Source organism: Vidua chalybeata, chromosome 1 (genome assembly GCF_026979565.1).
Source record: "Vidua chalybeata isolate OUT-0048 chromosome 1, bVidCha1 merged haplotype, whole genome shotgun sequence".
NCBI classification, from domain to species: Eukaryota; Metazoa; Chordata; class Aves; order Passeriformes; family Viduidae; genus Vidua; species Vidua chalybeata.
In genome coordinates, this window is record NC_071530.1 from 141,344,064 (window position 1) to 141,361,729 (window position 17,666).

Genomic DNA, 17,666 nt, shown 5'->3' on the forward strand with positions numbered 1-17,666 from the left:
ATGTCAAAGTATTTTCAGACAATCTAAATGGCTTTTACAGCTTGTTCCTGGAAATCAGAGTTCCCTGAGCTGTCTGAATGTTCGATCCTTACTCTAAAAATCACTTGATTTTAAAAGCAGAAGGGATCCAATTTCCCAGGTGTGTGCCTATTCCTAGAGTTGTCCCACCCCTTCAGCTGCTTTTCCTGGGGAAGGGAAAAATCTTGATGTGGAAAATCAGGGGAAAAAACTCTTCTTCTAGGTGAAGGGTAATGCTTCCCATCCGGCTATGAGGCACCTGGGGATAGAAAGGTTGGTGCAGCCACTTTTGCCCAAGTTTCCAGAAACTCCTGGGCCTTGGCACTTATTTGATCATATTTGTGTGCTGATCTGTGGACCAGGAAGCTACATGGAAGAGTTGAATTTTATTTTATTTTATTTTATTTTATTTTATTTTATTTTATTTTATTTTATTTTATTTCACTTCTACTTCAGTTATCCAGGTTATGGCATAAGGTTGCTCTTGCCTAATGAATGAGCTGGATGCTTTGAAAGTCCAGCTGATGGTGCTCTGAGGGCCATCTGTGTCCTCAGTTTTCTCATAAGCTCTTTGGAGTGAGGGCCTGAGTATTTTATGCTGCCATCCCAGATAACAGACTCTTAGCTTGATACCCGTGATCAACTGTGCATGCCACATTTCATGCCATAAAAGCATATGTGCAAGGCTGGAAGGGCAAACATGCTTTTGGCTCCCCTGCCATTTGTAGTTCAGTTTACCTGCAACCCTTCTTTCATTGTGCGTTGCTACTTTTCTCGTGAAAAAAATTCCAGAGCCCCCTGGAAGAAGAAACAGGCCCTATTTACTGACATTATTTCCAAGTTATTATGAGCAGACAACTCTTGCAGGCTATAACCAGGATCTCTCAGCCAGAAGCCTTCAGTCAGAACCTACCAAGCCCAAAGACTTCCTTCATTTAAGAAGGAATTAGCCATTAAATATCACAGCATCCTGAAGAACATGCATAGGACCTCCTTGCTTTCCTCCTTGGTCAAGGCTTGAGCTGACACTCAGTTAAGTTGCTGGGAGTCTTCTCTGTTGGATGCCATGGCTCTGTGTGCACACACAAGGGTTAGTCCACACTGTGAATTAATTAATTAATTAATTAATTAAGCTGCAAGTTCCACTGCAAGGGAGTGCCAGGGCTGAAATGGGGCCTGAAGCACATTGAGGCATTGCTCACACGGCCTGGGTGATGAGGAGCCTTTCCATGTTTCTGCATAGAATGAACCCAGGGTCAATGCGATGGGGAGGAATCATTCTGTGCCATCTGCTTCCTCTCTGGCAAACCTCAGTGCGTGGCAGGGGAGTGTCCTCCCGTGGCTCACCCCTCTGTGTGTCCCAAGGGACACAGCCCTGACAGGCGGCTGTGGGACACGGTCATGTATGCCCTGATTCGCTGGCTTCCCATTTCACGTTTGCTGATGGTCGTCATGCCAGAGGCCAAGCTTACTTCACAGAGGCTATATTCTGCAGTGCTCAGGCTGTCTCTAAGATCCTACCCAGGGAATAGATAAACAGAACAATGTTTGGGCCTCTGGTACATTTTAATGTCATTTTCCGTGAAATATATGTGTCATAACAACACAAAGCAGGCATAGTTCCCTTGCTTTCAATCTGCCTGGTGCCAGGGTCCACGTCATTTCAGCATTGAAACAAATCCAGCAAGTTCATGGTAACTTTGCTCTCTGAAGAAGTGCCTCTTTTGCCCCTTGGTCTGTACTTGTCTCTTGTCTTCCAGCAGTGTTCCTTACTCCTGTCAGGGAATGTCACGTACTGCTATGTTAACATCTGATTTTCACTGGAAACCCTAGGGAGTTGGGCCCTTATCTCCACATACCATGCACATCAAAATAGTTTAATCAAGCCTATTAATTCCAGGGCTTGCTGCTGATCTGGATAAAACACTGCTCTTTCCCAGCACTGAAGCTTTGTTGCCAAGTTTCACATTGCAGCACTCTCCATTAAGTTTGTTCTCTGCTCCTTGGGGCTGAACACATTCCCCTAGAGTCTCCCAGGTCTTACAGAGAGGTGCCAGGGTTCTGCTCTAAGGCTCAGATTGATTTGGGCTGATTTTCCAGACCAGAAGCATCCCATCACTTTAAAAATTTCAACTTGAGAGTCCTTGGTGTCACTTCCTGGTGCTCTGGGCAGTCATTGCCACATCCAAATGTTGGTTCAGGGCAACTGTAGATCTGTCTAGGAAGGTATCCAAGAGCAGAGAGACAACTCAACAATGTGCCAAGACCAGGGCAAAACTCAGGGAATGCCATTACAGATGTGGCACTGGGGGATCTGAAGAAGCAGACATGCCTTTGTCCTTGTCCCTGCACGCCTGCTTTAGGGAGGGGTGGTGGGACATGGCTTATTCATCAGAAGGCACTGCCTGGTCAAGAAACAAACTTCAGAGAACTAGACATGGGAAGATTAGATATAGGAGGATGGTTGCAAGCATCTTCCTGACCAGATGAAGAAATGGACCAGATTCTTCTGCCTTCTCCCACCTCCAGCAAGGTTTTACCTCATGGCTCACCCCTGACTCTTAAGGCAAATGTCTCCAACAGCTTTGGGGATGCCTTGTGTTTAAAGCAGCCACGAGACATGTGTCTATTGGTCCAGGGCTGCTCGAGATGTGCTGCTGCTTGCTTTTCTGGGAAGGGGTTCTTTCAACATGAAAGAAGTGCAGGCAAACAAAGAGCTCTGGGGAGAGAAGTGACAGGCAGCAGCTGGAGCCAGTGGGTGACTTGCCGACTGACAGAGCAGTTGGGCTCCTCGCTGCTCTGCTACTATTTTGGAAACACTAATAAACAGAAGAGGCCAGATCAATCACTCAGGGCTCCAACACAAACCCTGAGGAGCCCTGTGACATTGGTGGCACCAGCAGCCTGAGACATGAATTTGTCCATAAGAACTCTTGCTTCATTTGGACTGTGGGCAAACTCATTGAATTTAGCCACTGAAAACATCATTAGGAGTCCACTAATTAGCAGATCTCAGCTCCTTTGCAGGTGCAACCTTGCACTGAGGAATTCATGCTCATTATGCCATGGAGAATATGACTTCAACTTCTGCCGGGGGAGCTTTCAAGCAGCTGGAAAAAAGTATGGATGTTTATATTTTTAAAAAGGGATTGTTTTTGCTGCTGTCAATTATTAATGACTCTCAGGTCAGGCTAAGGAACAATGCCAGGGATAAATTACCCTGTATGCTATTCATATATGCTCTACCCAATTGTTTCCTTCTCAACTAGAGGATTCACCTCACAATGAACTCCTTGGCATTTGGAAAATGAGGACTGACAAAGCAATGAACTTGGTGTGCCCATTTATTTATGCATTGACATCTTTCCTACTTTGTCAGGTGTGTTTAATCAAAAAGAAGAAGGAAATGCATTATAATTATAAACATATTACTGCAGAAGAAAAAGGCTGCCCTTGGAAAGGACTGCATTGTTTGATAAATGGTTACAGTGAAAAAACACAGGTTTAACCTACGACTCTTTGCTGAGATCAAAGCAAATTTGCTGCCACAAGCTGCCTGTGCAGCAGGACTCAGCTCTGGGTTTGCAGCAAGGCAAGGGGAAGAAAGCTGAAAAGAAAATGCAATCTCCTCCCTTCCTTTTATTTTTTCGCCTGAAACTTTTCCCCTAGTACTAAAAAAAATTAAAAATTACTCAACAATTAAATATTTGCTGTTAAAATTAATAGAATTAGTGATGAACCCAGCTGTGAACACAACAACAAGGGTCATGTCCAAAGCCCCTTGTTGAAGCCATGGAGAGATACTGTTTTCGACAGGTTCTGACTTGGGATCCTGATGAGCCAAAGCAAAGATGAAGTTAGGAATAACCCCCGGAGATTCTGGATGTCCTGCAGTCTTTCCATGTGACCTTGCCCAAACTTGCAAACATTCCTTAACTACGACGACAGCTGAGCCCCAGTCAGTATTGTGCTGCTGCTGTGAAAAGCAAAATCCTTCTGGGCTCTGAGACCAGGAATGCTGTAGGTAAGATGCAGAAATGGTTTATTGCCCTTCTCAGCACTGCAAGGCTGAGCCATGGCCCTGCACTTAAATAAATAAAACCACCAACAGACAAACTGAAAATTGTCCAGAGGAGAGCAACAAAAATGATCAGAGGTCTAGAAAACATGACTTATGAGGAAAGATTGAAAGGGCTGGGTTTGTTTAGTCTACAGACTTTGAAACATCCTAATAAACTCTAAAGATGTAAAAAAAATATGGCATCTAAAAGGGTCAATTGATTGCCCTTTATCTCTGTGGCAGAAGGTACGGCGCAAAGAAGATAGTATTAAAAGCTCTGAGGCCAATAACACCTCAAGTTTGTTACTTGGGGAGGGATCAGAGCACCTCATGGCAGATTTTCAGTATTTTGGACAAGTACCATGAGGGATTGTGTAACTCACTGTCCCATGGAACAGACTGGTTCCAGCCATGTGGTCCTATGGTTTCCTCAATTTAGTGACTGGGTCAGGGCACCTGAGGACAAGCCCTTGGAGGTGATGAACTTTTGGAGCACTCCCTGATTTGAAAAAATGTGGCAGGTGCTCAACCCTTCTAGAAGTTGCAAGAAGAAATATTTTTTAAAACCCTCTTTTCCATGGCTTGCATGGTTATTAAATGAAGAGCAACAAATTCCCACCTTTTAATGGGTCCATCATTGCTTTGTGAAGAACCTTGCTGCTCTGCCATGGGGGATTCCCATCTGGATGAGTACTCAAATGCTTGAATATTTAGAAGATCAGACCTCTGAAAAAGTATGTAAAAGTGTATCAGGTAGTGACAGAAGTCACTGCTCCAAAAAGTCCCTTGCTGAAAATGGAGAAAGAAGCACCTTGGTCAACCCTTGCTAGGAGTGCTCTTACAACTGTAAAGAAGTGAGGATGGTATTAGGTACTGGTCTAGGAGGGCCAGATGGTGGTCAGCACCTGATTAGAAAGGCAACATCCCTTTTCCCCATTGTGCCCACACAGAGGTCAGTATCCCATCCTGGAGCTGCATGTGCTGCTCCCTACCCATGACTGAGCAACTTAGCCATCCCTCATCTGTCTTGCAAAGGCTCAACACAGTTTTCTGATTTCAACCCCTCTTCTTCAAAGGATCCCAAAAGCTTTGTCAGAGTTTGCATCAAGATTCACCACAAGACAAAAGCCTATTACAAACCAGGTTTTGAATTTAATGCCCAGCAGCCCCAAATTCTTTGAATGATGGGCATGAGGTGAGAGGTTTGTGAAGGAAAGGAGCACAAGGTTGCAGCCAGAGCACAGCTGTCCATAACCCTTGGCTTCTCCAGGGACCTGGGGGTCAAGTGAGGGCTTCCCACGAGATGGGGAAAGATGCTGTGTTCAATCCTGCCACAACCCTGCCTCTTTTTTACACTCCCCATTTCCTGCCCAGCTGTGCAAGGTACTGCTTGGTCCCACATGAACACAGAGAAAATCACTAGTTATATGATACAGGAATTAAAAAAAAAAATCTGTTTGCTTCTAATCGTAAACATATTACTGAGGCAATGGTTTGCAAACATGGGATTATGGCCCCAAGTCAACTTTTTTTCCCCTCAGTTTTGGGTACAGTCACGAGCCTGGCAGGAATCTATGTCAGCTAAAATGCATGGCAGCAACTGGCATCTCCTGGAGTTTGGAGCTGAGTGGGGTCACAACAGGATGGAGTTTGGGAAGGCAGCACTGCAGGGTTAGGAATAAACATCTCCCTGGGGTAGACTTTCCATAATTGGCCATGACAAGGCTTCTTTCTCCAGAGAGCTGGAGCTGGTCTGTGAGGAAGCAGGATGAATCACTGCTCCAGCTCAATTTGGCAAATACCATGATTTAGTTCTGCTTTACACAGGGAGGAGATGATATAGACTGAAAGACAGAAGAGAAATCTAGCCAAAGGCTTCTGAGCTGGGAGAGGAGTTTGAGTTCCCACTCATTTTTCACAGGTCCTTAGAAGGAAACCCTGGCAATACCCACTGGTGCAAAAACAATTCCCTTTATCAACAAAGGGAGGGAACAATGGGGACTCCTGAACACAAAGCTCATGCAAACAATAATAGCCCTTTTATTTTCCATTGTTAAACCAGCAGTTGATACTAAATACTTCCTTCCAGCCCTCTACTTTGTTAACTATTTCTGTCACTCTTCTGCTCAATTCATGGGAGGGGATCTTAGTGTCTGGAGCTGGTTTTCTGTGCAGCCTTTTGTGAAGAGGAAGGTTGAGCATGGTTTCCTCGTGCTATCCTGTACCCTTTGAAAAGTTCCACTTTCTTTCAAATATGAAGAAAAAGGGTGTTGTTTCTGCCAGCCTTTCTCTGGATAGTGGTCATCTGTAAAGCTCCTTGCTATCTCAGCAATCTTACCAAGCCCGGTGACCTAACAGCAGTTCACAGCCTGTTCAGTGTCTGATGATTAATCCCCTCCCTTTAAAAGTATTCACTTAGTGGCAGAACCCCACGAAAATATTGATGGAGCAGAGCTGTTTTGCCAAGTAGCAGAGTTAGACTTGCTCTTCTTGGAAAGCTGGCTTCCTGTCACTGGCTTTGTCTCATGGGTTTTTTTTCAGTGGTTTGGAGAGAGGAGAAAGGGAAAAAGAAATTGTTCCTCCCAAATACCTCTTCTCTTTTACATCCCCTTTCCTTCATGTGTCCTCTCTGCTATTCTACATTTCAGGAACTGCATCAGCCAAAGTCATCCTAACTAACTCCACTGCTATTCCTCATGCCAAAGGAGAAGGAAGATCCCTGCAAAATAAGATCCCTTGAAAAAGAAGGTGCAGACAATCTTAATTTCCATCCCGTCTTCTCCTGATTCTTCAGAGGCCAGGCAGATGGAACAAAAATCTCCCCTGCACTGTGGAAGAGTGTTAGCTCCGAAAAGTCAAATCTGCTTCTTGTTGCAATATGAGAGTTCAGATCAAAGCATCAGTCTTTTGCCAATTTCTAGTTAGCTGATAGGAACATTAAAATTTTATTTCTTATGAGCTGACTACCACAGCTAACTCAGGCAGCTGCTCCTGGACTGGCTACAAGACTGGAGCTTGGGGCTTCCTATTCTAAACACTCCCACCACTGGAAATGGAAAGCTCAGTCAGCAATGAGCAGCACAGGGCTGTGGCAGGCAGCTGAGTTTGCATGACAGCAAAGATCTTACTTTTCCTGGAGATAGCAGCATCCCCTTTCACTTTTAAAGTCCATACAAGGACAAATCCCACACTGGGTTCTTAGCCAGTATCTTTTTCCTGTTTCCTCTTGAGATGCTGGGTAAGGCCTCCAGACTGGACTCAGCAGCACCACATGCAATATCAGACAGGTGAATACAGTGTGAGCAAAGCTCATGGTCTTTCTGGCACAGGGTCTGGAAGGACTAATGCTGCTGGTGCCTTCAAGGTCAAGACTTGTGTGACCCCATGAAGATTCCCCATATGCTCTCTGCAGAGTGAGGTGGGTCCTTTCTGGGAAGAAAACCACAAAATATCAAGGTAATACCAAAAGTCGTTCAGAGAAGGTTAGAACAGGGGACACACTGGAGAGTCAGGCACCCATGGTCAAAGAGTTTGTGTGGCAGTTTTCCCTTTGGTGTCCATGTGTCAGTCTCTGGATCATAGCAGTCCAAGGAATCCAGGTCCTTGATGACATTGTCTGAGGTGAGACATCGTCCTCCTGTAACATACAGCTTGTTCTTGATCACAGTGGCTCCATGATGCATTCGTCTGTCCTTCATGTCTGCACATTTAACAAACTTGTTGCCTTTTGTATCATAAGCAATTATTCTCCGGGTGTACCCTGAATGCAAAGCCAGAGGTGGAAGAGACAGATGGGAATTAAGCTCTTATGGCCAGCAGAAGGAATAATAATAATATATTTCATGCTGGTCTTCAATAAAACATATTATAGTAGTACATAATTCGGCAGAATTAAGATATCTAAACTAAGAAGTGATGATTCACAGGAATGCCTGGCTGTCTATCTTCCTTTCCTGTCTGTCCTCATCCTCATTGTAGCACCTTGGCAGCCAAGGCTTGATGAGCACCATAAAGCCCATCGATCAGGCAACCAATCTGTCAAACACAGTCGGGGCTTGCAGCTACCTGCATGTGCCTTCAAACATCTGAAAATATTTCTTTTTACCAAACAGACTCCTAGAGCTTCACTTGGAAATACAGAAATTGGTGGCACATGGGATGGGCCTTGTTGGGTTGGAGTTGTAGCTGTCTGCTGACTGGAGCTGGGTATGCAACAGCATGGTGCCACCAGTGCTCACTCCACTCCTGAAGCCCTCAGCACCACATTTGTGCTGGCCACCATGCCAGTGACCGAGTGGACAGCTCTTCTTCTGAGGGGTGATACAACCTTGTATCAGCTGAGAGGTAAGTGCTGGTAAGAGGGCCACTGCCCTGGAGCAGTGGAGGTGTGGAAGCTTGGTACCCAGCAGTACCTTGTCCATGTAGAAAAACGTGAGTGTGGTCTGAGGTGAGGGCAATCTGCCTTATAGGAGCTTGATAGTCTTGGACCTTTGGACTCAGCCCTCCTCTCTTCTCACTGCAAAGGATAGCAGTGGCCTCTCCCTGAGGGGTGACACCAGGTTGAAGTCCTGTGCAGTTTGGGTTCAATCCTCTGTTTTGCTAAAGATACTGTGTGTCTCATTTTTCCTTAAATAATTCAACACATGCTTCCTCCTGGCAGGGAGTAGTCAGGGAAGAGGCATTAAGGACTGTAGAGGGCCAAATTATCAATGACATGACATACCCCACTGCCATGGGCAGAGGCTGGCCCTCAGGTCGAAAAAGACACAGAGAAGTTTCCTCTTTCCAAGTGTTTTGCACTCCTTTTGGGATATTTCCCAATTACCTCCAGGAGGCAGCTAAAAGACCAACCAACACCTCATAGACCTACAGCCCACCCATCCTGACAAGCCATCCATGGCCTTGTGGTAGCTGTGCTTTCCATTCTTCCAAGTGGAGCAGACAGGGAGGACCAGGCTGTGAGTCAGCAGGGGAGGGTCAGGAGCCCCATGCTCCTGGCTTCCTCCCAAGAGCAGTAACTTGCATTGGCTTTTCCTCAGTTTTCTCCACCCAGGTGCTGCTACTTAGGGTAAGAAAGTGCCTCATGAAGAACTTATCTTCACTTCAATCACCATGAGGCTCCAGAAGAGAAGTGTATGGAGGAGGGGCATACTCCTCCTTTCCTTCCCAAGATCCAGGTGCTTTTTGAGGGAGCACCCCAAAAAGGAAGGCTGCGAAAACCCACAGGATCTGGGCAGGGGAGGGAGAGGGAAGGTGAAACAGAGCCCTTACCACCTACGATGATAATCTGGTCTCCAATCACGACAGCTGGTGCACAGACATTCTTCACTACTCTGGTCTCCATGCGAAACCACGTATTCCTGGAGACATGGTAAACCTGACAAAAAAAATAAAGATATTCACACAGCTGTTTATGTTTCATTTTAACTGACATCTGTAATTGCAGAGCAACTTCTGGGTTTTATTTTGCCCTAATAAATACAATTCTCTGGCTCAAACTGCTGGAAATCTGAGAATGTACCCACTGTTTTTCCCCTAATACGTCCCCTTGGAAAGCATTCTGGATCCCCAAGATTTTCTGCTCAGGAGATGCTAGCACAAGCACTAAAGCAGTGTATCTGCCATATGAAGTCTTCCTGCATGGCCATTAAATCACTGTTACTAGTTCTCCCAAAGGGCAAGCTGATTCATTTCATTTTCCAGTTATACTGTGTATTCCTTATTAGCCTTAACAATTTCCTGGGCAAACAAACCTCAGCTTCATCTAGCTCTGCTGGCAGCCACTGTGTTTGCCCAGCTGCTATATATATGCTAGTGACTGGTATGCACTCAGACTGGCAAAGGGACTTAGAGTGGTATCTAAGTCATCGATTTATGTGAGAAAAAGAGATGCTGCCAGACGATGATTATTCAGTCATCTGCATCTGGGTGACACAAACTTTTATGTCGTATTATCTGCTTCTTAATTTAGCAAATATCACCAGGGCATCTCCCCACTAACTGATAAATACATTTCCTTCACTCTGATAATGAAGTACCGTTATAAAGCATTGCTCATGTCCTGGTTGCCATCTTAGCTTAATCATCCTTCTTAGTTAAAGAACAGTGAAAAACACTCATGAGAAAGAAACATTTCAACATTGCTAAAGCATCAAATCAGATAAAAAATGCAATGTATTTTTTCCTCCTAGTAGAGTGTAATGGCTGGAAGCAGGCAGAGAGCCAGCAACATGTGGCAGAAACCACATTTTTAACACAACTGCTTATCCAAAATGACTGTCAGTTTAAGTTCTGGCCCTTTGATGAGTGAGTATCTAATCACTCTAATGAAGGCGAGTGTTTGCGTTTGCTGTGAGCGAGCAGGTGCGCGGCTGAGACCCCAGCTCAGCGCCAAGTGGAAAGCACTGATTTTGGTGCTATCAGGCTACAGGCATGGAGCCAGGCAGGGGGAGCTGCCGCTGCCTGCCATGGCATCACCTGCAGCAGCCCTGGCCCTAGGGCCCACCAGTGGCACAGCTGACTGAGACCCAAAGCAGTGCCTCTGGGGCTGCTGCCTGAGAAACATTCAGAAGGGGAAAATGGAAGAGCTGCAATGCTGCTTGAGGCCATGGATCAACTCATCCTGCCTCTTGCTGCAACACATGCTGAAGTTTTTGAGTGGTTTGATTTCCTCATGAAGGTGATGGACTGCTGAATACCTTAGAATAAATTGCCCATGACAAACAGGACTGACCATTACCTGGATAAGCCGAACAGGGTTTTGCATTATATCTTCTCCCCCAAAGAGGTAAACCCTCTGATCTTTGGCAGCAACAGCAGGGTGAAGAACGGCAACATGCCGTGCCATGCTCTCACAGGTGTTGTAGACACTATCATATCTTTCCACAGAATTCAGGATTTCCTGGTTTTCACCAATTCCACCGAATGATAAAATATAATTTTTATATGCCAGGCTTCTGTGGGAGTAACGTGGAACTAGCATGTGCTCAATCAACCTCCACTGATTGAGTTTGAGGGAGTAAATGTAAATATTACCACTGACCAGACTTTTCTTATTGCTAACAGGCATCCCTCCGAGTACAAAAATATTGCTGTGTAAACTCACTGCAGAGGCTTTGTAGAGGCGCATGGGAAGTTTGGCCAGGCTCAGCCATTGGTTCGTCTTGTCATCATATAGCAGGACATCCCTCGTGGTCTGCTGGCTGTCCTTCCTGCCACCAATGATGATGAGGAACTCTTGGTTGGAGTACCTGCGAGGAACGTGCATCATGGGTTTGATGTCAGGCGTGTTGGTGCTGTACAAGGAAAACATGTGTCTCCGGGCTGACTCCAGGATGCTCCTGCAAGTGGGTGAGGACTGAACGAGTGAGTCATTAGCAATGAAATGGAAGAGGAAAGTTGGATGGACGTACTGAAGACGCACCTTCTTGAACAACTCTTGGATGTAGCCTTGTCGTGCCTGGAGGTCGTGCCGGATCCAGACCATCAGTGCCTCAAAGACCTGCTCCTCTTCCCCACAGAGTTCATCATCCCCAAGGTAATCTATAAGCTCCATGGGACAGAGGTCCTTCAGGTCCTCAGAAGAGGCCACCGCAGGAAAACATTTCAAAGCCATAGCCTTGGCTTTCTTATTCAGGCTTTGGCAGTTCAAGACTTTTGCCAGTCTGATCATGCTCAGACAGTTGTCAGGGGTCAGCTTGTCTTGCAGGTAGGTAGAGCAGGCCTCAAACAGCTTAGTGTACTGCAGCATGGATGCAGTCTCCAAGAGGCACAAGACATTCTCAGAGGATATTAGAATCTCCCCAGTGTAAACATAAAGGATAATCTGATCCAAAATATCAGCGTCGATGCCCTTTAGAATGACTTTAGGCTGGTGACTCTCCCTGAAGTTGTTACAGAACATTGCCTTGAAGTATGGACTGCTGGAAGCCAGCACATTTCGGTGGCAGGGGATTTCAAAGCCCTCGGAGCAGAGGGTAACATCGGTCAGCATCCTGCTCTGCCGCAGAGCATTCAGCTGCCTCAGCAGTTCAGAGGAGAAGTCCTGGTCTTTGAAGAGAAACTCTTCAGTGTATCCCTCTTCCATAGCAAAATATGAGAGAGATGAATTCTGGACTTGGCAGAAAAAAACTCAAATTCTTAGCAGCTTTTATTGAAAAATCCAGCTCCAAGGGAACAAGTAAGGACTTTGATGTTGCTGTAAATATCCTGTTCACTATTACACATAAAAATGGAACATGGTTTAAGCACAGTGGGAAAATAATAAAGAAGCCAAAAGGTCGCTAAGACCCTTTAAAACTCTCATAAAGTTATCAGATAGGTTGCAAGTCTGAGGTCAGCACTGCCTGTGTCGTTGGCAAGAAGCAAAAGCACTGAAGTTATCTCAATGATTTTGGATTAAAGCTGGAGGGCTGAAGCAATTGGTTTGTCCATTTCCATCATGTTGAATAAACGCACTTAGACATTTATTCACTGTTTTAAAGTATTAGCAGTTTAGTAGCTTGTGCCTCTTTCCTCTAGAGTTAGTCACTCCCAAAGAATGCAAATCTGGCAGAGCTGAACTCTGCAGCAGGACGAACGGAACCCTAGAGGCTGGGAATCTGCATTAAAAGTTATTTATTAACTCTACTTAGCTGTGTTTTTTTTTATGTTAATCAGACACACAATGACTAAATTAAGTGCCAGGCAGAACAATATGATGAGTATCTACGGTCATGGCTTAACTGCTCAACCTGCAGTGGAACCGAAGGATAGAAACGTTTACCTTCTGTTGTCCTTCACTGCATGCACTTACTCTCTGTCGTTTATTCTCTGCTGAGTTTTTCCACAGCTAGAGCCTGGACAAAAACCTATAAACCCACGGGAGGTTTCTTTCAGCAGGTAGGTGATTCATAGAGGGTGATTTCTGGCCGTGTTTATGGCGCAGTCAGTTTCGCCGCGGCCGGGCGCTGCGCGCAGGAGCGGCGGGCGCGGGGCATTGTGTACATTCCAGCGCTAAGAATAGGCGCGCAGCGCTCCGCGCTCTTAGCGCATGTGACGCCGCCGCTGCCTTTTGCAATGACCTGGCTGCTTCTGAGCATGCCCGAGTGGTGTTTTTCTGGCAAATGTTTACATATAATAAATAGACACGGAGAGGAAAGTTCACTTATAAAAGTCCTGGCTGTCCGTTTGGAAACAGTGGCAGGACGCTGTCCTAAAGTGCCTGGGAATTCTAGAAGCCTGTAAACAGTCTGCAATGCCTCGCACTACGCTGTCACCGTCGTTTCAGGGAGAAAGGCGGAGAGAGAAGGGCTTCAGGGACTCCGGGGGGATGGACCGTGTCTCCACCCTATGGAGGGACCTGGGGAGCATCAGCCTGTTGCAGTGTGGTGGGAGACGCTGATGCACTGGGACCCCTGCATCCAGCACTGCTCCAAGGTGGTCAGGGAAAGCCCAGCTACCTTCACCGAGCAGAAAGTGAAGTTCACTCTTGGAGCAATTTATCTTTATGATGCTGCTTGATATTTCATATAGAAAACACTAGGTTGTGGCCTTTTGTCTAAGGACCTCAGCTCTCTGAAACCCCTAGCAAAGAACTTGTCAATCAGATGGCTTGAGGAAGTTCAGTGTTACAGGTGGGAGGACTGGAATAGGTTGCTGCAGTGAGTAGCAAGCTGGAAACCAAGATTTCAGAGTGGTAATTCCCAGGGTGGCACAGAGCTCCCCAGGGCACATACCTTGATGGTGTCCCTCACTGCAGATGGCTGCACATGAACAAGCTAAGCTCCTTTTGCAGACAGTGAGGTCTAGTCAATACAACTGAGTCTGCGAAGTAATACAGGTCACCAGTATGTGCAACCTGTATTTGGGCAGGTGAACAGTCCTCCAGGCACTGCTGGGTGTCCACAGGTGCTCAGCTGCCTCAATCACATGTAGGTGCCCATATTTAACACTCCCATGGTGGGCATCTATGATGATGAGCCTAAATCCATTCTCAGGGTTGGGATCATTTAAACATCTTGTGCCAGGGAGGATCCTCCAGAACCCCAGCTGGTGCCCTGTAGGGGTCTTCAGCAGGTCAAGTGTGATGTGCCCCAGCTCTATACCACGTTCCTGCGTGTTTCAAGAGAAATAGAGTTGGCTGCCCTTGCCTGGGTAACTGGATTGGGCTCCTCATCTCTGCTGAGATTTCTCTCTTTGTTCTAGGGTGGGGTTGAATCCAAAATGTAGTTTCTAAGCATCAGTACAACAGGGAAAGACAAGGTTAAAACAAAAGTCCTTCTCATATTTTCAAAGGCAAAGCTCACGAGTGAGTCATGTCTGTGTTTAGTCACAATGAAACAGATGAGCGAAAATCGTTGGGAGCCACAGTGCCCTCATGTCAACTCCCATGCCATGCTGGTGTTTGCAGTCCTCCATATGTACCTGCCCCTGTGTCTATGGTGCAGCAGATCACAGGGATGTGGGCAGCCTGTTCCCCTAAAAATGGCAGCTTTGCATCATGGGCATGCTGTACATGGCCTTTCTGACAGGGTGAAATGCCTGAAGGCAATCAGCCCCATGTTAAAGACAGAGTGGAGTCAGGCTGGCATAGCTTTTTGGAAGCTGCCCACACAGTCTGCGTGTGTGTGCACAAGCGTGTATGAGATGAGGTGAGGGAGGGGAAGAGCAGGAGCCACCGGATTTGACTCCTGTAGATGAGTCACTTTGAGGGTAAACATGGCAATCTACAGCCTTTTCCCTTCTTCTCAAGTAAAGAAATGACCCAAGAATGATGTTGGGGTGCTGGGGAAAATGCACCCTCCCTCCCTACTCCCTGCTGCTGCTAACTCACTAGCTGGACATGATCTTGCTATAAATATTTAGAGTGGCATTAAAAACCCAAAGGAGAATTTTTCTCTCTCCTTGTCCAGGGAACATTAGCTACCCAAACAAAACACCCTCTCACTTTCTTTCTTGCTCTGCATGCATATGCTCTTATTGCAGTCCATTCTGATGATTGATGTAGCTTTATATCTCTCTTCTGGCTCTAACTCCTTGTTGCCTGTTTAGTTCTGCCTCTTCCTGGCAGTGGCTGTGGATTACTCTCTTAACCCTTAAAGAAAGAAAAGATGCTATCTGCCTTCATTAATGACACAGGTTTATGGGGTTGGGGAAGGCTAGGTGGGATGTTCAGACACTGATAAATGTGGCATTTATTTAGAAGATCCCAGGCTCGATGGCTTTGCACAGTTATGCAAATTCCTGCTAGCCCAGAGTACACAGTGTGCTGTTTAAATAGCTTATTGCTTTGGGGAGGGTGCTGTTGCTCCTTGCTGAATCCCCACACAGGTCCCTGCCAATTTAGAGCCAGGGCTTCTGAGCAATGAAGCTCCTGCTGCCTGCCTCACAACTCTCTTCATATTTTTCCCAGAGATTATGGCTTCAGACATATCTACAACCAAGTGGGCACATCAGCACTGCTTAGTTAGGATTTTCTTTATAAATAGACTAGAAATCACTTTTCATGCCAAAGACAATATGTCCTATATGGCCCCCACTCTATGCAGGAGGGGGGGGGAGGGAAGGGGAGGTGGGGCATGTGCCCTGCTGAGAGGGTAGAGCCGTTTCTGCTGTGGGACAGTCTAAATTGTCAGATAAAATCTGTTTCTAAATGATTTCTTGAGGCAGCTTTTCTAGGGAGGTACGCTATTGACTGAACCAGACCTGAGTGGTCTTTCTTTTGGGAAGACAAAATTACCATGAGAGTGAGATCTTGCACAGATAATGGTCTTGTCTGAACACAAATGGGAAAGTGGCCTCATTTACAGGGTATGTGACCGAGCAGCACCTTGAGTTGTGATGCTGCAGGTGCCCCATAGCCCTTGATGGGCTGGAGCTGTTAGGGGCTATTAAAAACTGTGACCCTCTATATTTGCTGCTGTACAAGCTCCATCCATGGCCAATTTCTAGAAAATAGAAACATCTACCAAAGAACAAACATGTTGTTGTAACACTGTATACTCATCCTGCTCCTTCTGCTCCTTCTCCTTAAGTGTTTAAGAGGCATCATTCAGTTTTGGAATTATGGTGATTGAACCTTTGATCTGACCCAGAGCAGGTCTTCTTAAGTTTTAATGCAATGGGATGATGAAATGTCATGCACTGAGCAACAGAGCAGAAAAAAAGCTGTAATCTGACCAGCCAGCAGACAGGTGCACAGTGATTGGTGATGTCAGACAACTTCTAAAACTCATATACTGATCCTATTACAATTCAGGTGAAAATGAACAAATATGGATAAAGAAAAAGGAATGCTCAAGACAGAGACTTCACTGAGCTTATTCAGTGTTATGTGCACTGTCTCAATGACCACCAGCCCCCACAGTAATCAAGAGACAGATCATCCCTTTACCCAAATTTTCAGTCTAAATTGACAGCGGACAAGAAAAAATATTCCTTATTATGGTCTTAATAAAACTGGGAGAGGGAACAAAACCCAGGATTAACATTTCTAATTGTATAAAGAGACAATTACAGGGATCATAATTAATTAGATGCCATGGAGAGGATGGGAAGATTCCTCAAGCAACAGTGGTGGCTGGTTGGGGTGACAGCTCAGCCTAGGCTGGGAGAACATTAGCTTGCTCAGGGACTTGTTCAGATGAACTTTTGGAATCTTGAAGGATGCAGATTTCACAACCTCTCTGGACAACCTCCTTCCATATGTCCAATTGGATTTTTTTTTGCTGCAATTTGTGAATGCTGTCTCTTGCCCACAGAAAAAAATCTAACTTTCTTCTGCTGCTGCTACTTGCCAGCTATCTGATCTTCTCCCTATTCTTTTAAGTCCAGATATCCTTATGGTCTTTCTCTCACATTCTTCTGTAACTATTATGTTGTTAATTTTCTATTTAGCTGCTCAGCAAACATGTTTTCCCTGAGTCCTATTGCCACAGCTGCCATTCACATGGGTACGATACTTAATGCTGAACTAAGGCTTATTTTAAGAATCTGGGCTTAGTTCTGATTTCGTAGGCAAGGGCAACAGGCTACATCTATGGATACTGGTCTTGAACCCATGACCTAAACTTATAGTGACAAGTTTTACAGCATTGGAGTCACAGAGCAACTTCCCAAGAGTCACCATTTACATTGTGTACAGATAGAGAGATACAGCATGGAATTCAATAATTACTTTGGCCCAGTATACACGGGTGTGAAGATGTGTGGGCTCCTGGCTTGGTTTCAGGCCAATCTCTAATTAAGGAGTGAAAGATTAAGATGAAAGCAATTGCACTCTTCTTTAGTCAGAATGACCTACTAGCGTTAATTAAAACAGTCTTCAGGCAAAAATAAATTTAGCTGCCAAAGTTACGTGCTTCATATTAAATAAGGATGTAGCTGGTGTACAGAGTGCTGAGCTTCTAGAGGTTTCACAGAAACCACTCATACAGCTTTGGGCACTTTTGTTGGAATATTTTAAAACAAAACCTTTGCCTAAACCAGCTACTTCATGTGTATTTCAGCCACCCACTGGCTTTTACTTCAAACTACATCATTTGAGAATGGGTACCTTATCTTGGTGTGAGCATACAGTGTGCTGGAGGATAAAATATCACCCTATCAT

At 45.5% G+C, this 17,666-nt stretch overlaps 1 protein-coding gene across 1 annotated transcript; it reads right to left on the reverse strand.

Annotated features, from left to right (window-relative positions):
* Nucleotides 1-5,684: 5,684 nt before the first annotated feature.
* On the reverse strand, nucleotides 5,685-12,226 carry KLHL38 (kelch like family member 38). Its single transcript, XM_053964726.1, has 3 exons — nucleotides 10,818-12,226; nucleotides 9,350-9,455; nucleotides 5,685-7,838 (listed from the first exon to the last, which is right to left on the reverse strand). The coding sequence occupies exons 1-3, from the start codon at nucleotides 12,162-12,164 to the stop codon at nucleotides 7,552-7,554; spliced, it is 1,740 nt and encodes a 579-aa protein (XP_053820701.1). The 5' UTR covers nucleotides 12,165-12,226; the 3' UTR covers nucleotides 5,685-7,551.
* Between the last annotated feature and the right edge of the window lie 5,440 nt (nucleotides 12,227-17,666).

Excerpts from the sequence above, each read along its gene's own strand:
- KLHL38 (XM_053964726.1), bottom strand. The coding sequence starts at position 12,164 with ATGGAAGAGGGATACACTGAAGAGTTTCTCTTCAAAGACCAGGACTTC. Across the intron at positions 9,456-10,817 it reads ACCCTGTTCGGCTTATCCAG|GTTTACCATGTCTCCAGGAA; the intron begins GTAATGGTCAGT and ends TTTTTTTGTCAG. Across the intron at positions 7,839-9,349 it reads CCAGATTATCATCGTAGGTG|GGTACACCCGGAGAATAATT; the intron begins GTAAGGGCTCTG and ends CTTTGCATTCAG.